We start from the raw sequence: 18829 nt of genomic DNA, 5'->3' as shown, positions 1-18829 counted from the left end.
TGGATTTCCTGTTGGAGAAGATCATTAATTTTGTTTTGTTTGGGTTTAATATGAGTTGAAGTTCATTTATGTAATTTTCATTATCTAGAAATGATTTTTGCAGTTTATCTTGGAGTTTTTGGGGAGTGGGAGCAGAGCAAATGAGTAACATTGTCAGTATATTGAATGATAGAAGCAGAATTAGTGGTGTTTAGACTATATGTGAATGTAATAAGAAGGAGAGGGCCAAGGATGGAACCCCAACGGAGACTGGGAGGAGTGTGGAGAGATTATTATCTCATTTAATTGCTTGTTGCTGATTAGTAAGGTAGCTAAAGAACTAATTGAGAGCTGTAGAGTTGAGGTTGAAGGACACTACAGTGTTGAGTAGTAGTTTGTGGGATACCATATCAAAGCTTTGGACATATCAAGGAATATAATAGAGACTAGTTGTCCATTGTTTTAGAGGAGGTTGATGTAGTTAGTGAAACTTGTAAAGGCTGTGGAGGGACTGTGTTCTGGACACAAGCTGTGCTGTGAACTAGATAAGAGATCATTTGTAGTGATGTGGTCTAGGAGCCTCTTATTGTTACATTTCTCTAAGATTTTGGCTAGGGGTGACAGAATGGCAGTAGGCCGATAATTAGAGAGATCTTTAGATGGGCCTCCCTTGTGGAGGGGTATGATATGGGATATTTTACAGAGCATGGGAACATACTGTTCTGCAATGGATTGATTGATTATGATAGATACAGGATAGGTGATGGAGCTTGCAGCAGTTGTTAAGAAGTCACTAGAGAGTTGGTCAGCTGCTAGACAGGTAGGCTGTAGTTTTGATATTTTTAGTTGAACTGATGTAATAGTGGTTGAGTATATTTAAAGGAGGGTTGTTTTATCTGTGTTTGTAATGGTCTGATGAAGCGACCAGTGTGGTTGAGAAATCACTTACCTGTTTTTATTAAACATGTTTTTTTTTACTTCATCTGTGTGTTGGTTTACCAGTTTTTTTATTTTTGTCTATACTCATGGTTAGTTGTGGTGTACCATTAATCCTCTGGGTGATTTCTTGGTTATTTCATTGTTAGTTTTGATAAGAGTTTTTTGATATAACAGGTTTGTATGGGTTTAAAAAAGTAGTAGATGGGTTTAGAGTTAGTTGAGGTAGAGTACTGTAAGTTGGTTAAATCTGTTGTTTAAAAGTGAGGCGATAGTTGTATGAGAGTAAAATTGTGATGCTAAGCATTCGGTGCTATGTGTTGCAGATAGTGCAAGGGTAGAGGTTTTGCCCGGGTTGAAGAGGTAGTTATAGTTTTGCCAAAATTTTTGTGGGTTATTTGTGTTTTTGCTGACAGGCTAGAAGATAACATTTTTGTCAGATATTTGCTTCTTAATTTGGTTTCTTAGTTTGTAAGAGGTGATGTTTTTTGAGGTTGTGGAGGTTTGATAAGCAGTTCGGGCTCTATCCCTTTATTTAATGAGATATTTCATTTCTTTGGTTATTCAATATAGGCTTTTGGCTTTGGAGCATATTTTTCTTGTTGGAGTGATGCTAAGGATGTTGAGGAAGGTATCATTAAAATATTGTACAGCTTGGACTAGGTGGAGCGATTTTAGAGTTGATCAGTTGCAGTTTTGAAGTAGGGCATTTAAGATGGTAGGTGAAAAGGTTCTTTTGTTGCATATGTATTTGAAGATGACATTACAGGGGGAGTGAATGTGTTTCCTTAGTAGAAAGGTAGTAGAGTGATCACTTAGAGTAATCAGGGAGGCACCCAGCATGGTGAGCAAGGTTGGGCTCATTGGTTAGTATCCAGTCTAGAATAGATTCTTTCTTAATGTGTTTATTGATTTTAGTGGGGGAGTTTATAGTTTGGGTGAAATTAAATAAATTGAGAAAATTGCAGGGGTTGTCAGATGAGCAGGATAGCAAGTTCATTTTGAAATTGCCTAGCACTATAGTTTCTTGATTGAAAGTAGAGGATGCCCAGGATAGAAAACTTTCAATGGTAGGTAGATTATTTCTTGGTGGTAGGTAGGAGGCAATAATTATGGTGGTTTTATGTGGATTTACTTCAGATTGGGTGGTTAGAATTTCTGCTTCTGATAGATCTTGGGGGAGTACAGATTAATATTTTAATTTTGAATATATTTTTTTACATGATGGCAATGCCTCCGCCATGCTTGTTCAGGCTGTCTTGTCTAATAACATTATAATCGCTAGTAAATATTTCCTCATCTTTAGCGTGGGGTTTTAGCCATGTATCTGTAATAATTACTATAGCAGGAGTGTAGGTAGCTACGGCTGCATGAAATTCACTCGTTTTTTTGTAATACTTTTGAGTCTATAATTAGTTATGAGTAGTTCTGATTTGGCATTTTTAGAGGAGGAAGGTGGAGGGTAATATTAGCAGGTGTTGTGGGTATTATTGGGTGGGGTGGGCCCTGGAATAGGATGCATGTCAGCTTGGAGTTTAATTTCTGTTTTTCATATATATATATATATATATATATATATATATATATATATACACACACACACATATACATAGGTGTATTGTTTTATATATATGTTTATAAGGTTTAGTATATATATTTTTTGTAGTATTATGTTATGTGAATATTATTAATTTATAAAACTCAATTTTTATATTATTGTATGTGAATGCTCGTATGGGGGTATAAAATGATATATAATACATTGTAAGATTTAAAAAGTTTTAAAAAATGAAGTTTTTTGTATGGTATATGATGTTTTTATTAGGGTTATTATTTGATAAGTCATTTTGGTAGATTGGGTATCTGTTCAAAAACTAATTTATTATGTTTAAGTGAATATTAATTGTTAAACGATGGGCTAATTAATTAACAGGAAATTGTATAAAAGGGGAGAGTGCATTGTAAACGAACAACTCTGAAGATGCCTATGGTTTATAACCTTGGCGAAAGCGCTTAGTTGTTCGTGGATTACGTGTTTTGTCAAGTGAATATTTGTGGAATATTTGTGGATTGAGAGCATTAAACCGTTATTGGCTTCAAGTTTCGGTGGAACTTTTTTTTGTTTTTCATGTTTGCTGGTCATTGACCAGGTACAAATTGTTTATTAGTTTATATATATATAAGGAAAGTGGGGGGGGGGGGGGTTGGGAATAGGGGTAGTGTAGGGAAGCAGAGTGAGCCCAAGCAAAGTAGGTCGAGGCAAGCCCAGAGTTAAGCACAGTCCAGAAACAGTCAGTAAAAACTCATTAATAGAAAAAGGCTTTGTATTGTTAATAGTAAGAGTTTTTGTTGTGTAGTACTATCAGGTAAGAAATATCTTAAAGCAGGCTGATTTGTCCAACATTTAACAGAGTTATTAAAGTATTTAACATTTGGTGTATATTCATCTTAGCTTTGGAATATATATTTTCTCTGGTACAAGGTACCCCATTTGTCTGAGGAGCCATTCCTGACTTCTGTGATGACTGGACATCTAAAATGTTATTCTACAATGTGTTTGGGTGGATAATGTCTGAGATATTTGCAGAGATATGATATTTATGCTTCTGTGCATGTTTTATATTAAACCAATACAAATCTCCAAATGATTACTAGGCAAACAACAGGTATCAATGGCTTCTTTATCAGCATTGTGTACACTTTCATTTGATACCTTAAAGTACCATATATATTCCATCTGGATCAAGGTATTAATATAAATATTAATATGGCAGATATTTGTAATTTAGTATAAATATTTTTTTTTTATTTACTGACCAATGTATTTGTGTCAGCAGACATTTGTGACTTAAGTGCTGTGCTATTCTCTTGAATACTTCTCCACCATGGTGCTATGTAGAAACTGCCTGGTTTATTTATTAGAAATATATTTAGTTTTAAACAAGTACAAGTGGTAGTAGTTAGACAACTGGCAGCAATGAGAAATTTCCAAGCAGTATGTAAGCTTTCATTTTCTACCATGAAATATCACAAAAAGACTCACACATGTTCATGCTCCACACAGACACACTGACCCAGAATCAGGAACAGGTTTTAAATATTACCCTCATTCATTTGAAAAGTTAATAAAACAAGATATTTTTGTATTAATATACATTCTGAACAATAAGAAATATGAAACTCTAATGTGTGTCTATATTGACTGGCTATAATTCTTGGTGCTTTGCCAGAAAATCAATTTTTTTGAGTTATAGAAAGCAAAACAAACAAAAAAAAAACCCAGTTAGGGACAGTTGAGAAGTATGCTTCTTGCCAGGGCTCTGAGTTGCACATATCATCGAATATCCTGCACTGTGCAACACTGTTGTACACTGAAAAGAAAAAAGTTTATAGCCTGCAATGATTGTACCGTAGCTTTACACTGCTCCACCTTATGCTGCTGGTCACTCTGATCTGCTAATAAATTTTGTTTTATATTATATAGATGTAGATAAGCGAGAGTGCACCGATGCTTCATAAACCGCTGATTTTTTTTCTTTTTTATCAGGCCCTAGTTCAGCTTGAGATATTCTTGAGTTACACAGGACACACTCAACACAGGAACTTTGAGTATGCAAGCATTCTATCAATGCAGACAAAAGTTTAAAGAGCTGAGCAGACACCTGTTGGATGCTGACATCAGGCATCTGTTCAACAACTTCTGTGTAGCAAGGAGAGCATTTGCTTAATAGTGTGGAAAAGGATGAAAAATTGATTTACTGGAAAAATGTTCTTTCCTTCATGTTTATGAAGCAGATGGAGGAGAAAATCAATTCCCAAATAACTGCAAACAAAGGGATACTGTTTTCTTGCATTTTGCGTGTTTTTTTCTTTGCCATGTACAGACCTCTGTGAAAGTATTGGTCTCCACAGTTTCTATAAATTTTTGTTGTCTGTAGTCTTCGCAGCATTCACATATTTTTAGCCATTCTGTCTTATTTCTTTGTTCTTATTTTCAGAAATATGATCACACAAACTCTAGTGTTATATCAGGTCCTGGTAATTTTTTTTTTACTTTATTGTTACTAAGCTGGATATCTCATCTCTGTTTTTCTTTATGTCAAAGAAGGTAGTGTAAGTCATATGTGGACTAATTCTAAAAATTATATATTTTATTTCACATTCTTCTTGAGCCAAAGATGTCTGTCCCTCTTTTTATTTCCATCCATCCATCCACGACCCCTTTTTCCCATTTTTGCACATGGGTTCAGGTTGTTGCTTCACCAGTGGCAATCTTGTAGAACCAAGGTTTACATTTAATATTGTCATATTTTTTCCAATAATTTTTATTTGATTTTCCAATCAATAGATAATATACAAATAACTAAGACATGAAAAAACAGAATGATAAACTATATACAGTCATCCATAACAAAAATCAGTATGAATTATATAAAACCATTAATATTTATCCAATAAACCCTGTAGTTTCAGCCAGGCTATTTATGAATTATATTAGATGTTCTAGCAAGAATAGTTTGCATTTATTTATTACATACACACTTAGCTAGACTTATAAAATCACTAAATAGGAGATCTTGTTCATTTTTCCAATTCATAGTGATTACTTTCCTGACAATGGCCAAAAGTGACCAAAGGAGAGGCACTTGTGGTTTTTGAATCACTTTTGGGATTGGAACATTAAATAACAATAAAGAATTTGTAACATAACAATTGTCTGTCCATAGAGCCTTAAAATCTCTAAAATCATTCCAAAATTGTAAAACAACTCTACAGTCGATAAACATATGTAAAAAACTTCTATGTAGGAATTTCCAAGTGAGCAATTTCCAATGAAGATAAGATATATTGTTAACAGATTTTAATAATAATTTTGTATTATCTGCTGAAAAGGATTCGTTATTAACTTTTGTGGAATAATCACAAAAGGCCAAATCACATGGCAAGAATTCATTATGTAAGGTCCTATATATAGATGATATGTATGATTTATGTTTAGTGTCCACGGAATTAATACACAAAAAGTTGTATCAATTTCGCTTGAGTCTATTTCTATAGTAACATTTTCACTTTATCAATGAAATGTTTTAAAGCTTATAAGAATAGCCAATTATCTTGTTTAACATTGTTTCTGACTAGAAAAACATTGGCTGAATGTATCTTATTAGCATCTAGAAATCGATACCAAAATTTAGGTTATCTTTAAAATTTAACATTCTATTCAAATTAAATGACTCTACAGAATCCAGAGTATAAGCAATGGGAAACACTAGAAATAATAAATGCTTAACAATATAATTACCATCCATCACACCCTTAAAGATACTAAAGATATGATTTATACTAAGTAAAATGATGAAATTTCTTACTATTTAAACAATAATCTTGTAGAACCCAATACATTGTATCAATGCCCAAAGAGGAGCATATTTCCATTTCATAACTACTATTAGATATTATAATAGCTTTGCGTAGATATTTCCAGCTTGAATTATAAGAGGTGTTTAACTAGTGTAGTATTGTGTTACTAGTAGATTTTGTATAAAGTTCATTATTAGTAAAGCCGATTCTGTTATCATCCCCACTTCTTATGTGACAATTATATGACATCCTTGGTTTTTGAGGAAACTAGAGAAACATAAGTAAAATAGTGTTGATGTGTTTGAAGAATATTTAGGAGGAGTTAAAATAAAGATTTGTGTATAAAATAAAATTTTAGGGAAAATATCAATTTTTATCAATGTGAGTCTATCCTACATGGTAAAAAACATGTTATTTCAATTATTAGCGTAGTAATTGTGTTTATCAAATTTATATAATTTGAAAGTACAGTATCTTTTATAGTAGGTCTTATAGTAATACCTAAATATTGAAGGGACTTATTTCCTCAATTGAAATTGTTATGCTTTTGTAAATATACATTTATTTTCTTATTTATTCATAATGTTTCAGTTTTCTTTTGATTAAAACTTAGGCCTGAATTTTTTTTTCAAAAAGATTGATTGATTCAGTGATATAGTGTAAAGAAGAATCTATGTCCTCACTCATTAAAAGAATATTCGCAAATAATTGGATTTTTGAAAAGTAATCATTATTTAAAGAAAATCCTTTTATGTTAGTATAATTTCTTATGTAGGTAACAAAGGGTTTAATTGACAAAGGAAGCAAAAAGGGTGACAATGGGCAGCCTTGGTTTGTACCTTTTAATATTTTAGGTGATGACGATAAACATGACTCTATTTTAATATATGCATAAAATTATTATGTAACTTTATTAATAAATCAATAGATTCTAAAGAAAAATTATATCCATTAAGAATTTTGTATAAGTATGTCCAGCTAATGGAGTTAAAGGCTTTATCAATATCTAAACTAATAACTGAAAGTTTTTTTTAGTTTTGTTTGCAATATCAATGGAGGTTAATAGTTTAATGATGTTATCTTGAACTTTTCTATGCAATATAAATCCTGTTTGATCATAGTGTATTAAATTAGGCATTATACTATTCAATCTCTTAGCTACTATGGACATAAAAAGTTTATAATCGATATTTAACAAAGATATAGGGTGATAAGAGAAACATAACTGAGGATCTTTGCCTTGTTTTTAAATAGGAGAAATTAAAGAATATTTCCAAGAAGGGGGTATAATCAGTTCATTTTTAATTACAGAAATGCATTTAAAATGCAAACAAATGTCAATAAATAAATAAATAATAAATAAAAGTATATTTAGTATAGTGTCTGCAAAAATGTTATATATTTCTGGAATTGTACCATCTAAACCTGGGGCTTTGTTATTTTTAGTTTTTTTAATTTGGTCTTTCAATTGCAAAAATATTGTTTTTTCCATTTTCTTAGTTTGTTGTATTGATAATTTATTTTTGATATTGCTTTAAAGGAATTTATCAGTTATAGTGTCATTTTCTGAATTGATACTTTTATCAGTAATCAGTTTATAATGAATTCTGAATGCTTCCAGTATGTTTTTTACATTTGTTTTTGTGGAATTATTAACCATATATTTTCTTTAATACGGTTTAAATTATATATTTGTTTAGATCTAATAGCCAGCTTATGTAAATGCTTAGGATTAACAGAGTGGGATTGTAACTTAAGTATTTCCAAATTAATTGAAACTTTGTGGTTTAATATTTCTAAGTATTTTTTATTTTAATTTTGTTAATTCAGAGTGAGCAGTCATCATTAGGCTTTAAGTTTAACTTTAATTTATCGATTTTAGTTTGCAGTTCTAACAATTCCCTATCTCATTCTTTTCTTTTTAGAAGAAACCAATTCTTAATTCTGCCATAAAGGCATACGTTTAATAAATCCCATAGTATAGTGTCAGATACCTCTCCATTATTGTTAAACTCACAATATGTATTAAGTTCATTTTAAAACCCACTCTATAAAACCTTTAATTTTTAATATATACTCCAGAATTCTCTGCCAGAAAATTAAATCATTACTTACACAAAAATTAAAAGTTATGGCATTATGATCAGAAAGTAGACATGACGTTATTAAAACTTCATGTAGTTTACAAAAAAGATTATTAGAATTGAAAACTTTATCTGTGTTTGTTGAGGTTCCAAATCAAAAGGAATAATGAGTATAATTAAGGGAACTTGCTATTTTTTTAGTAATAAATAATCTCTTAGATTCATTGAATTGATATAGTGATTTATTTTTTTTTTATTGTGATGTTATTTTGCGATTGTTACCTCTAGAGATATATCATCAGATAATAAACAATTAACATCTCCAACCAAAATGATTCCACCCCATATATGCAAGGCTATAGTATCTAAGTGCTTGTCAACAAATCTATTTTCCAATCCAGGTATCCAATATGAGTTAATTAATGTATAACATTTCTTGTTAATTTCTAGCACAGCCAAACACAATATTCCATTTTTATCAGAAAAAGTACTAAGAATTTTAGGCATAGCAAGAGACTTTTTCCACAATGTAAGAGTTCCTCTCCTTTTAGTTCTGTAACAAGAGTCTACTAAAATTGAATAGCCTTTAAAGGACAGTTTGCTTAAAAAAGACTTAGATAAACTGTCCTTTAAAGGCTATTCAATTTTAGTTAGACTTAACAATATGGTATTGAATATATTTGACTTTAGTAATTTCTACTTAGATTTTAGCATGCAAGTGTCTATCACTGAATGTCAGCGGCCTTAATAATAATGCAAAAAGAGCTAGTTTATTTAAGTTTATCAAAATACAGTTGCAGAAAAGTTATTTGTGCTTTATGCATTTTGATAAACTTAAGTAAACTAGCTCTTTTTGTATTATTATTATTAAGGCCATTGACATTCAGTGATAGACACTTGCATGCTAAAATCTAAGTAGAAATTATTTAAAACATCTGTACAATGATTTTATATGTAGTGAATTATAGTTACCTTTAGAATATTTTATTATGGATAAAACAATTTAACTTTTAACCATTGAAACAAAATACTATATACATTAGCACACATGGAACAAAATGTTCCTGACTTGATTAGGTTGTTAAACAAACCACCCATTATCCACATCTCGGACACCCAATACTCTTATGTTAGCTGCTGCCCAAAATGAAAAATGAAATGATCAACAATGTAATATATAAAAATATAGTAACACATTACAAATGCAATTACTAAAGTCATATATATTCAATACCATATTACTAACCATAGTAATGAAATATGTGTATAAAATATGTGAATATGAAACATACAACAGGAATCAGAAGAACTATTCATCAATTATTTGAAAAAGGGAAAAGAACAAAATTATATCTATACACATATGCGAGAGACAGCTAATTAATATTTATATAGATAAACATAAATGATGCAATATATACGTTATTGTAATAGATAACTCACAAAAATAAAATAGCAGAACTTCTTATATTAAAAGTTAAATTATTTAACATTAATAACAATTACTAATTTTGTTCACCCTTTCAAGGAATTGGCTGAAATGAACAGTTCAAAGGTATTAGCTTATAAACAAAATAACAAATGTTAAAAGTATAAGTATGTGTGTGTGTGTGTGTGTGTGTGTGTATATATATATATATATATATATATATATATATATATATATATATAAAATGAAAGAGAGAAGTATAATAGTTAAGATATTACATTACTACTGTAATGTGTGAACTGTGATATGATTAAAACAGATATTCCCAAAAGAACAATACAAGATATATACTGAACTTTTTCGACAGCCTGTAGCAAAATGTAATCAGTTTTTTGTGTCATCATACTTCAATACATATCCCCATAACCCTAATAAACTAAAGCAAGAGCTACTTTTACTACTATCAGCATAGATATTTAGAAGAAGTTATAGAGTGTTTATAATCAAATCTCACTTTAAATAGATAAGATGATACAAGACGTTACATATACTCTGTAAAATATTCAATTCGATAACTAAACACAAAAATCTATGAACTGATATTTTAGGCAATAACTTGGGATGAAAGATGAAAGTTGAGGGTATATTAAATAACCTGCTATGCCCCCTATGTAACTAAACTAATTTAACATGTACCTTATATGGTTAGTACTTACTGTCTGCCTCCTAAAACAATAAATAATGTCTTACTGATTAGCCTTACCATCACTTTAAAATGATTCAAACCATGATTATTTAAAGCAAACAAGCAATGAAACATATGAGAAGAGAAAACTCTCACAAACCAAAACTCAGCAGCTCTACCCAGACTAACACCTGATGAACATCGAAATATAATGAGTAGTGTATGTGTTTAATAAATAGCAGTCAGCAAGGCAAAATAAACACATAACTGTGATAGACAATAACTAAATCTTATGATGAAAGCATTCTTAATGAGTTAGTATGATAATTACTCCCATGTTTCCTTACTTAATAAGAATCAATTAGAAATATATTTTTCAAAAATAAAATTTATATATAATTATTCTTCTGCTCTTGGGCAACACAGCAGACAAGTATTCAGCAGTCAGATAACTGACAACACTACTCTCTAAAAATCAATACATTAGCCACTTGACATAACAATAAAGAGTTGAGGACTATCATGGTCAAAAACAGTACTTTAACCAAGTTATTTGTTTTGCATCATTGTACTGGCAGTTGCATTTAGGGCGATATCTCCTATCTAAATCTAGTCCCATTACCAGATTCAGTAATTAGATAAAAGAATCTTCTAGATCAGTTTGTCCCATAATTTCAAAGCACCCCATAGGATGGGCAGTAACCAATCTCACTGTGACAACCCATCTTGTTTAATCTATTTAATATTCATTCATGTATCGAGACAAGCTTCCACAACAGTTTTGAATGGCTCCACAGTAACACTACCGTGTGTATTACAAAAGTAATTTTATCTACCTCATTAAAACCCATACCACTTGCTTCACTGACTATTACGCTTCTCCATGTGTTAAAAAATTGTGCACATACCCATTATGATATGCTCACAACAATTTCACATTAATGTGTATTGTCTGTCATGTGTTAGACATTGTCAAATTAACCTTTACTGACATGGAATGATTGCTACCTACTTTACAATGTTAGTATTTTGTGACCCAAGTATTTATTTAGCCTTATAAAGATGGACCGAATTATCTCTTATGATTATGTCAAGGGCTGCAATTACAATCACGAATACTAAAATGTTTTCAGGAATATGCTGACATTAATGGACTGAAAACATCCTCATTTAAGAAATAAATGTTCAGTATTACCTTTAGAATGACTTATCTGCCATGAAAATAACAGAAAACAGATGATCTCGTATGTAACAGTTAAACCTTTCCTGGGAGTGCATAGACAGTATTACTAGTGCATTAGTATATCTATCAGTCATCAGGTGCTTCTCCATCTATTTCCAGTCTCCCACAAAGAACAACTCTTATCTATGTAAAACCATGCACAAACCTGTTTGACATGAAGCCATTTGATTAGTGGTTTAAACAAATTAATCAGCTTTCCATCAGCCAGGACATAACAGAACTCTTCACACAAATGTAGTACTTGTGATTGCTACAAGTATCAATATTAACTAAGTCAATGAACAAAATATAAGCATTCAAAACTAGATGAGGGCAATTAAATAAAAACACCAGATATACGATCATATGTCAATAACTGCATTCATTATTACATTTTAAATAGTACCTTTTAACGCCTTCGTTATCAGTTTCAGAAATAGGGTCAATAATTGAAAATAACATTTACTAACAGGTTACTGTAAAAAACATGTAGAAAAGACATCTAGATCTCTAATAGCTACTGTTGCGGCATTCTGGTTGTCCAACTTGGGTTGAAAGGTCACCGTTGATTTCCTGTTTCTTCTGTTTGCAGCCACACATGACAATATCTCAAGAACAGAGATGAAAAAGACAGCTCGCGAGTCTTGGTACAATTCTAAGGCAAGCTTTTCAAAATCTCCAAGCAGGAAAAGGCTGAAATAAACAATTTAGAGTAAAGAGGTCTTGAGCTAATTTTCTTGAAGCTCTACATGTCAGTGGGGCCAGCAACATTTTTTATCAAGTGCAAAGCAACATCTTTAGCTGTCAACAGAACCACAGCTGCTTATATTACCCCTGTTTAGACACTGATATTGTTCAACCCCTCAGTGTGGTGACAACTGCCAACAATGAAGATCAAAAGGGCAGAGAAAGACATTTACTGATGTCAAAAAAAAAAAAAGACACAATAACACATATATTGTATACAAATATACATACAGATGAATCTATAGCCACATCCATAACCCTAATTACAACTGTACTCATAACATTAATAAATAAATATCTGTATGAAATAAGCCACCCCTCCAGGTATACACAAGGAGGCAATTTACAAAGTTATAATAATTCTTTTCTTTCAGGTATTACTATGGCACATTAATAGTGAGCGCTGTTCATTGAAATCACTTGCATATTAACACCAAAGATTAGAAAAGGGAGAAATAGAGAATGAATAAAGAGAAAAGGAAAGAAAAGAAAAAAACACAGGTGCAAAAAAGAATGCATTTACAGCGTTAGTTACTCAAAAATGAAAAGCTGGGGAACAAAGTATTTGATGTCAAAAGAAAGAAAAACTTATATAAACATATATCTTTGAGCTTTTTATTAGCTCCCTCTTTAACAGATCATCCATTCTTAGTTGCATATCTCTCTAAACTTTGTGTAGACCAGTCCACTTCTTCAGTATTTGTTAATGATTTTTTTCTTTTGAACAAAGTCCGAGGCTTCTTGATGGGAGTTGAAGATCTTTTCTCAGTCAGAAATTTTTATTTTAGCCAGAAATAAAACTTGTGCTTTAATATTACACTGTTTAAGGGATTTTATTAAAGGAGCACATTATTTTCTTTTGGATATGGCAGAAGTTGTGTAATCATTACCAAAATGAATGTTCTTTCCATTTATTTTTACAGGAGGATTTGACCAAGCATATTTTAACACCAAATCCTTGTCGAGTGGATAAAAAATTAACCATTCTAGATCTGGGAGTGGAAAGATTACTAACAGATGAAGTTTTAGACAAGGACCGATGAGCTCTTTCAATTCTGAATGAAAGGGGTTCAGGCATATTTAAAGCTTTTGATAACTAGTTGTTTAAAAATTGCACCGTGTTATTTCCTTCCTGTTTTTCAGGCAACCCATAAATTATTATATTATTCCTTTTTTATCTACTTTGCAAATCATCCACTTTCTCCAAGAGTAAGGTGTTGTGCTCAAGTAAGAATTCATTATGACTTTCACATTTAGACAGCCTGCCGTTAGTATCAGCCACAGCTTCTTCGATGGATGAAATTTGATCAGAATGTTTTTAATTAAGTCCAGTTGTTTTTTGCTGTCCTGTTTTATGATATCAATTTTGTTCTCCAGCTTATCCATTTCAATTGAAAGTTCCGTTATATCAGTAATGACGGATTGTAATTCCTTTTTCATCACACTCTCCTGATGTGTATTTTTGGAGTTACTCATGCCTGTATCACTTATAGGAGAACTTCTGACAGGAAAAAAAAAACTAAAAATCTACACACCAATACCAATTTTCTTTGAAAAACAACAAAAAAGATAATAATCTGCCTCTTATAAGTAGAATTAGACTTGTTTCTTCACAAAAAGAGTAACATTCCCTGTCAGAATAAAAAAAAAAACACGGCTAAAATTCAGAGCTGTTAACTGTTTGGCATCTTGGCCACCCCCACCCCACCCCATATTGTCATATTTGTTGTGCAGATCTGCCATAGTCTAATATCTGGTAAACTTTATCCTTTGCCTTGTGTAAAAAAAAAACAGAGTTTTCAGTCTGCTATCAATGGTTATGTTTTAAGAGCAGTTGCATAGATATTGAAACTTGCTACATATTTTTTCACTGTGGACTTATTTTGGGCAAATCGCAATCACTGTTAAATATTGGCAGACTAGCCATAGCCAACATTTCTGTCTGCTTGTCTCTCTTTTAATTTAGTTTTAATGCTGCCTGACTCATACCACTCAAAACTGTTGACTTAATATTTTTTCTTGGTGGCTGTGTCTATTTTCTTCTTAGAATAGACTAAAGAGTTGCTTACATAAAATATTTCTGCATTTTCTTATCCCATTTGCTTCCTTAGATTGAGCTCATTGCCTTGCAGTCTTACCCAGCAGTAGTTGATAATGTTCAATAACCTTCTACATACAATTTCACATACCACCTTTCAGTACTGTAGATTTGTTAAAAAGGTAATTGCGGTACAAAATTTTACATTTACAGAGTAATTTACTTTTGTTTTTTAATTCAGTGCAGCATAATATGCATATATATTTCATTTCTGAAAAAAAGTTAGAAGTTTTGTTTTTAAAATAGCAAACCTTCTTTTAGTTTCTTTGCTTTATGAAACTGAAGAAATTATCTTAACCTGATACCAGTTTTATAAGTGGCCAAGTGTGGGATCACTTAGTCACTTCTCCTTTCCTTTGATAAAGGTGATCTGCAAGCCCAAATATCTAGAAGCAATAAAAATTGCCAAGTACGCAGAGGCATTGGGCAAAAAAGGCAAAATTTTAATGTAAAATAAATGGTATGCTTGAGGCTGTGACTGACTTAAAAAAGGCATAGTTCATTTTATTTAAGCAACTGCAAAGCCACATGACTAGCCTTTCTGCATTTTAAAAAATACTGACAATGCTTACTTCTTTGTTTGCAAAGCATCTAATTTCTATTGAAAAACACACAAAACCCACTAATGTCTCACTGTACCATAATAAGGTTTGTAATACCTATTTTTTTTCTTCCTGAGCAGATTATTCAGTTTTCATCTGTCTTGTGTCATATGCATATAGTCATGTGGAGCATCAGAAGTGAATTATGTGATCATTGTAAGACTGCCAGATGCTGTAGTTACTTGGCGTGCAAACAGCAACCACAATAGGTTAGCTGGATGTTGAGGAATTGGCAGACATGTCATTAACTTACCTCAGTGCTGTCAGGTCATAGCATATGGCTTTTCTAGTGTAAGCCATGCAGTCACCTTATCTGTTTAGGGCTGTTCATGAACCTGTTATCACCATTTAAAACATCACATGTGAGAAAGGAAATAAGATCAACTGCATGAGAGGCTAGCTATTGTAGATGAATGCACCCGGAAGTAGGTTTTCTTCCTTTGGTGTCTTTGTATGCTTACATGTTCTTAGCATTCCTAATATTCAGTAATTTTGGTTTTACTTGTAAATATTATGTCATTGTTAAAGCTGTCCTTAAGTTGTGGATTGTGCTTCTGGTAAAACCAACATTTTGGCAGCCAGCTGTCTTGCACGTTTGGAAACGGTTTATTCAAAATATTGGCCTGGACAGAAAAAACATTTAACAAGCAACAAGCATTTAACATTAGTAGTTGCATACTATTTCTCAAGTTTTGCTTCTCTGCAGTTTTATTAATGATTTATGTATTTCCAGACTTATGGAGATTTTTAAACTTCAACATTTGTAAGGTTTGCCTTTGAGCCAATACCAAAGTGATTCTAAGCTGAGTTAACAAAGGGTTAGAAGGATGGTTTCTTCATAAGCACTTAATGTAAGTAAGAATTACAAGCAGACATAAATATGCATAGCAAGTTTGTGATGTTTGGTAAATGTGATATCTAAACAATTGTGACCTGTCTTCACTATATCAGTGGTCCATCTGTACAGTGATAGCTTTCTAGATGAATATGAAGGCTGCCTGACAATGTTGTGAAGCCAGAATTCTGAGAAAGGCATCTTTACCTGTAGTAAAACTGAGCAACACTGTATGATCCCTAGTGGCAGTCCAAGCAAATGTATGCTCCACAATGACACTCTACTGAAAATCAGCCCTGTTCTGCTCATTCACTCACTGGTCCCTGTCATCACTTTTGCAGCAGGGATCATAACATTCATTGACTTGTATGAAACTGTATTCAGAAATTAAAATGGGGAAGACATATTTCTTCATAAATAAGTGAATGTAAAAGCTTGTATAAAGATGAATTATTTATATATATTTTTTTCTTTTCAGTGCTGTAAGGGAGCTGTCCTCCAAGGCCTTGCATAACCTTACATTCCGCGCTCCAGAGTACATGGCAAGTACAGGTAAATGCAGCCTTTAATCTTTGATTACATGGTCAATAGTAGCAATAGCACCTTTGACTGCCAGCCAGACTACTAGCTGGTTAAGCAACACTCAGTTTTTACTTGACTCCGAAAAAGAAGTTTTGCACACATTTCCCTTTGAAAAGTAAATCATGTTGAGATAAGTATTTTAAGGGTATATAATAAGATCAAGTCAGTGTGCATATGTAGTCAGTGGGGGACAGAATGGGGTACCTAACTTCATATCAAGGCTGAAAGAAGCACTGTTCTCTGAGAAGAGGTCTGACATCCCCACTCTGGGCCAGTAATCAAGGGGCCTGAATCCTCACCAATGACACTGGAGAGGGACGTTCACTTGGAATAAAAATGGATACAACCAGTATTTCGAGATACTGCTCTCTGCATCAAGCACAATTTCCCTTAAGTGCACACAGGGAATACATTCAGTCTAGGGGTTGGTTTCTCTCCCTCTCTCTCCAGATCCCTAGTAAGACTTCCCACTGGCACAGCTATAGAGTTGAGTCCTCAGCTGAGTGCCCAAGCCAAATCCTCCACCACTCTATCTGTGAAACCAGTGCTTCATGTCCCTTCTCCAAGTAGCTGACACACCTAGTCGTTGAGATTCAATTTTCACACATACACCTGGGAAAGGCTGGAATGGATTTACTAGCTATGCCCCCTTCTACCCAAACTATAAGGTAGTTACTACCACCAGACACACCAAAGCCAGATACTCTAAGTTTCTTACAAGGGTACCCAATTATACTGAGTGAAATTAACATTAGTACAAATGACAGTGTTTGGCCAGTGCAGTAAAGCTTTCAGTAGTAGCCACAGTGTGTCCTGAAATAGATATAGTACTCTCAACGGTTAAAATATTCTCTAAAAGACCAGCCACAATGAAAAGTTTAAATATATTTAATAATAAGCAGTGAAAGAAAATGAAAATACTAAATATCTATTTACAGTAAACACCAGAGTTTCATTCACAGGAAATATTAAAATAATACAGATGAATATATTCACACAGATACAGAAAAACAATACTTAAGTAATCTCACTATATTTTCCTGACTGATCTAAAGAATTACTGCTCCTGGCTGAGTTACTAGAGCAAGGCAAGATGAAGTAGTGAGGGGTCCTTATTTGTCAGGTTCCAAAAACAGTGTGTTCTGAGACTTCAATCTCACTTACTATTAAAACATCAGTGTTAGGGATGGATTACAAAATGGCATCACTTACATCTGGTCTTCTGACTTCTGGTTCCCATGCTACTCCCTTTGGCTAGAAACTGCCAGGATTTAGCACGTATGTGTCAATAATGCACTTGCACACACACCCGCGTGCACACACACACACACACACACACACACACACACACACACACACACACCATGTTACGATCTGTTGCAGCTTCTGGAAGTTATAAAACCATAAACACTTCCATTCTTCTTACTAGAACTAATAAACCATTCTCTGGCACAGACATTTAGTCTCTGGCTGCAATCAGAACTGTAAGATGCAATCTTTGTGGTCTAAACCAGGTAATTTAGTTTATTACTCTTTTTCAAAGTTAGCTGGACTGAGATTAACCTCTTCTCTTCTCTTCCAGTATCATCTGTTAAAACATGTACATTTAATCAATTACAATACAGTCAGGAGACACTGTTTGACACAAACAGCTGTACAAATAAATTTTTCAACAGAAAAATCTGTACAAATCAGTTTGATATACAAATGATATTTAATTATTTACAAAATTCCAGCTAACTGTGTTGGCATATATTGCACATCCACTGCCCTACTTCTCCTGGCATAGCTAGCAATACGTCACATTGTCACACAAGGTTTAAACTGGAAATTCATTGTCATCTCATACAGAGAGGCGAATTAGGAGTAGGATTTATGGAAAGATAAACAAGTAGTACTTTACAGGCAGACAGAGAATGGTGCTTCCTGGAAGAATGCTTTAAGGAGAGGCAAATATGATGCAGCACTCAGTATTTTTAACAGGGCATACATAAAATGTCATCACCCCAGATGATTCCGGAGCATTCCTAAGCACTCTCCCATGGTCATGTAAGTTGAGTGTGGTTCTTTGAGTTTCCTCAAAGCTCTTGAAATATAGTTAGTACTGACTGAAGGGTCTTGGACATTTCAGAAAGAGACATTATCCAGAAATTGGTAAGTCTCACTCTTTTTGTCATCTGACAGGTCATCAGCCTTCAGAGAATTTGTTAGCAGAGTTTCAAAAACCCCTTCTGTAAGAACATTGTGAAAACACTTCCCAGGTGTAATG

The 18829-nt window shown here is 32.8% G+C and overlaps 1 protein-coding gene across 1 annotated transcript in view; it reads left to right on the top strand.

Moving 5' to 3' along the window:
* TBCD (tubulin folding cofactor D) overlaps window positions 1-18829 on the top strand; it is a 3708267-nt gene that overhangs the window by 2400687 nt on the left and 1288751 nt on the right. Inside the window, exon 19 of the mRNA XM_044068123.1 lies at window positions 16457-16530. Coding sequence (XP_043924058.1) covers window positions 16457-16530 — 74 coding nt within the window. The remainder of the gene's footprint in view (window positions 1-16456; window positions 16531-18829) is intronic.

Source organism: Protopterus annectens, chromosome 4.part0 (assembly GCF_019279795.1).
Source record: "Protopterus annectens isolate FY-2018-M chromosome 4.part0, PAN1.0, whole genome shotgun sequence".
Classification (NCBI taxonomy): Eukaryota; Metazoa; Chordata; order Ceratodontiformes; family Protopteridae; genus Protopterus; species Protopterus annectens.
The sequence above is the reverse complement of the archived record's forward strand: the minus strand, read 5'-3'. Positions and strand labels throughout refer to the sequence as shown.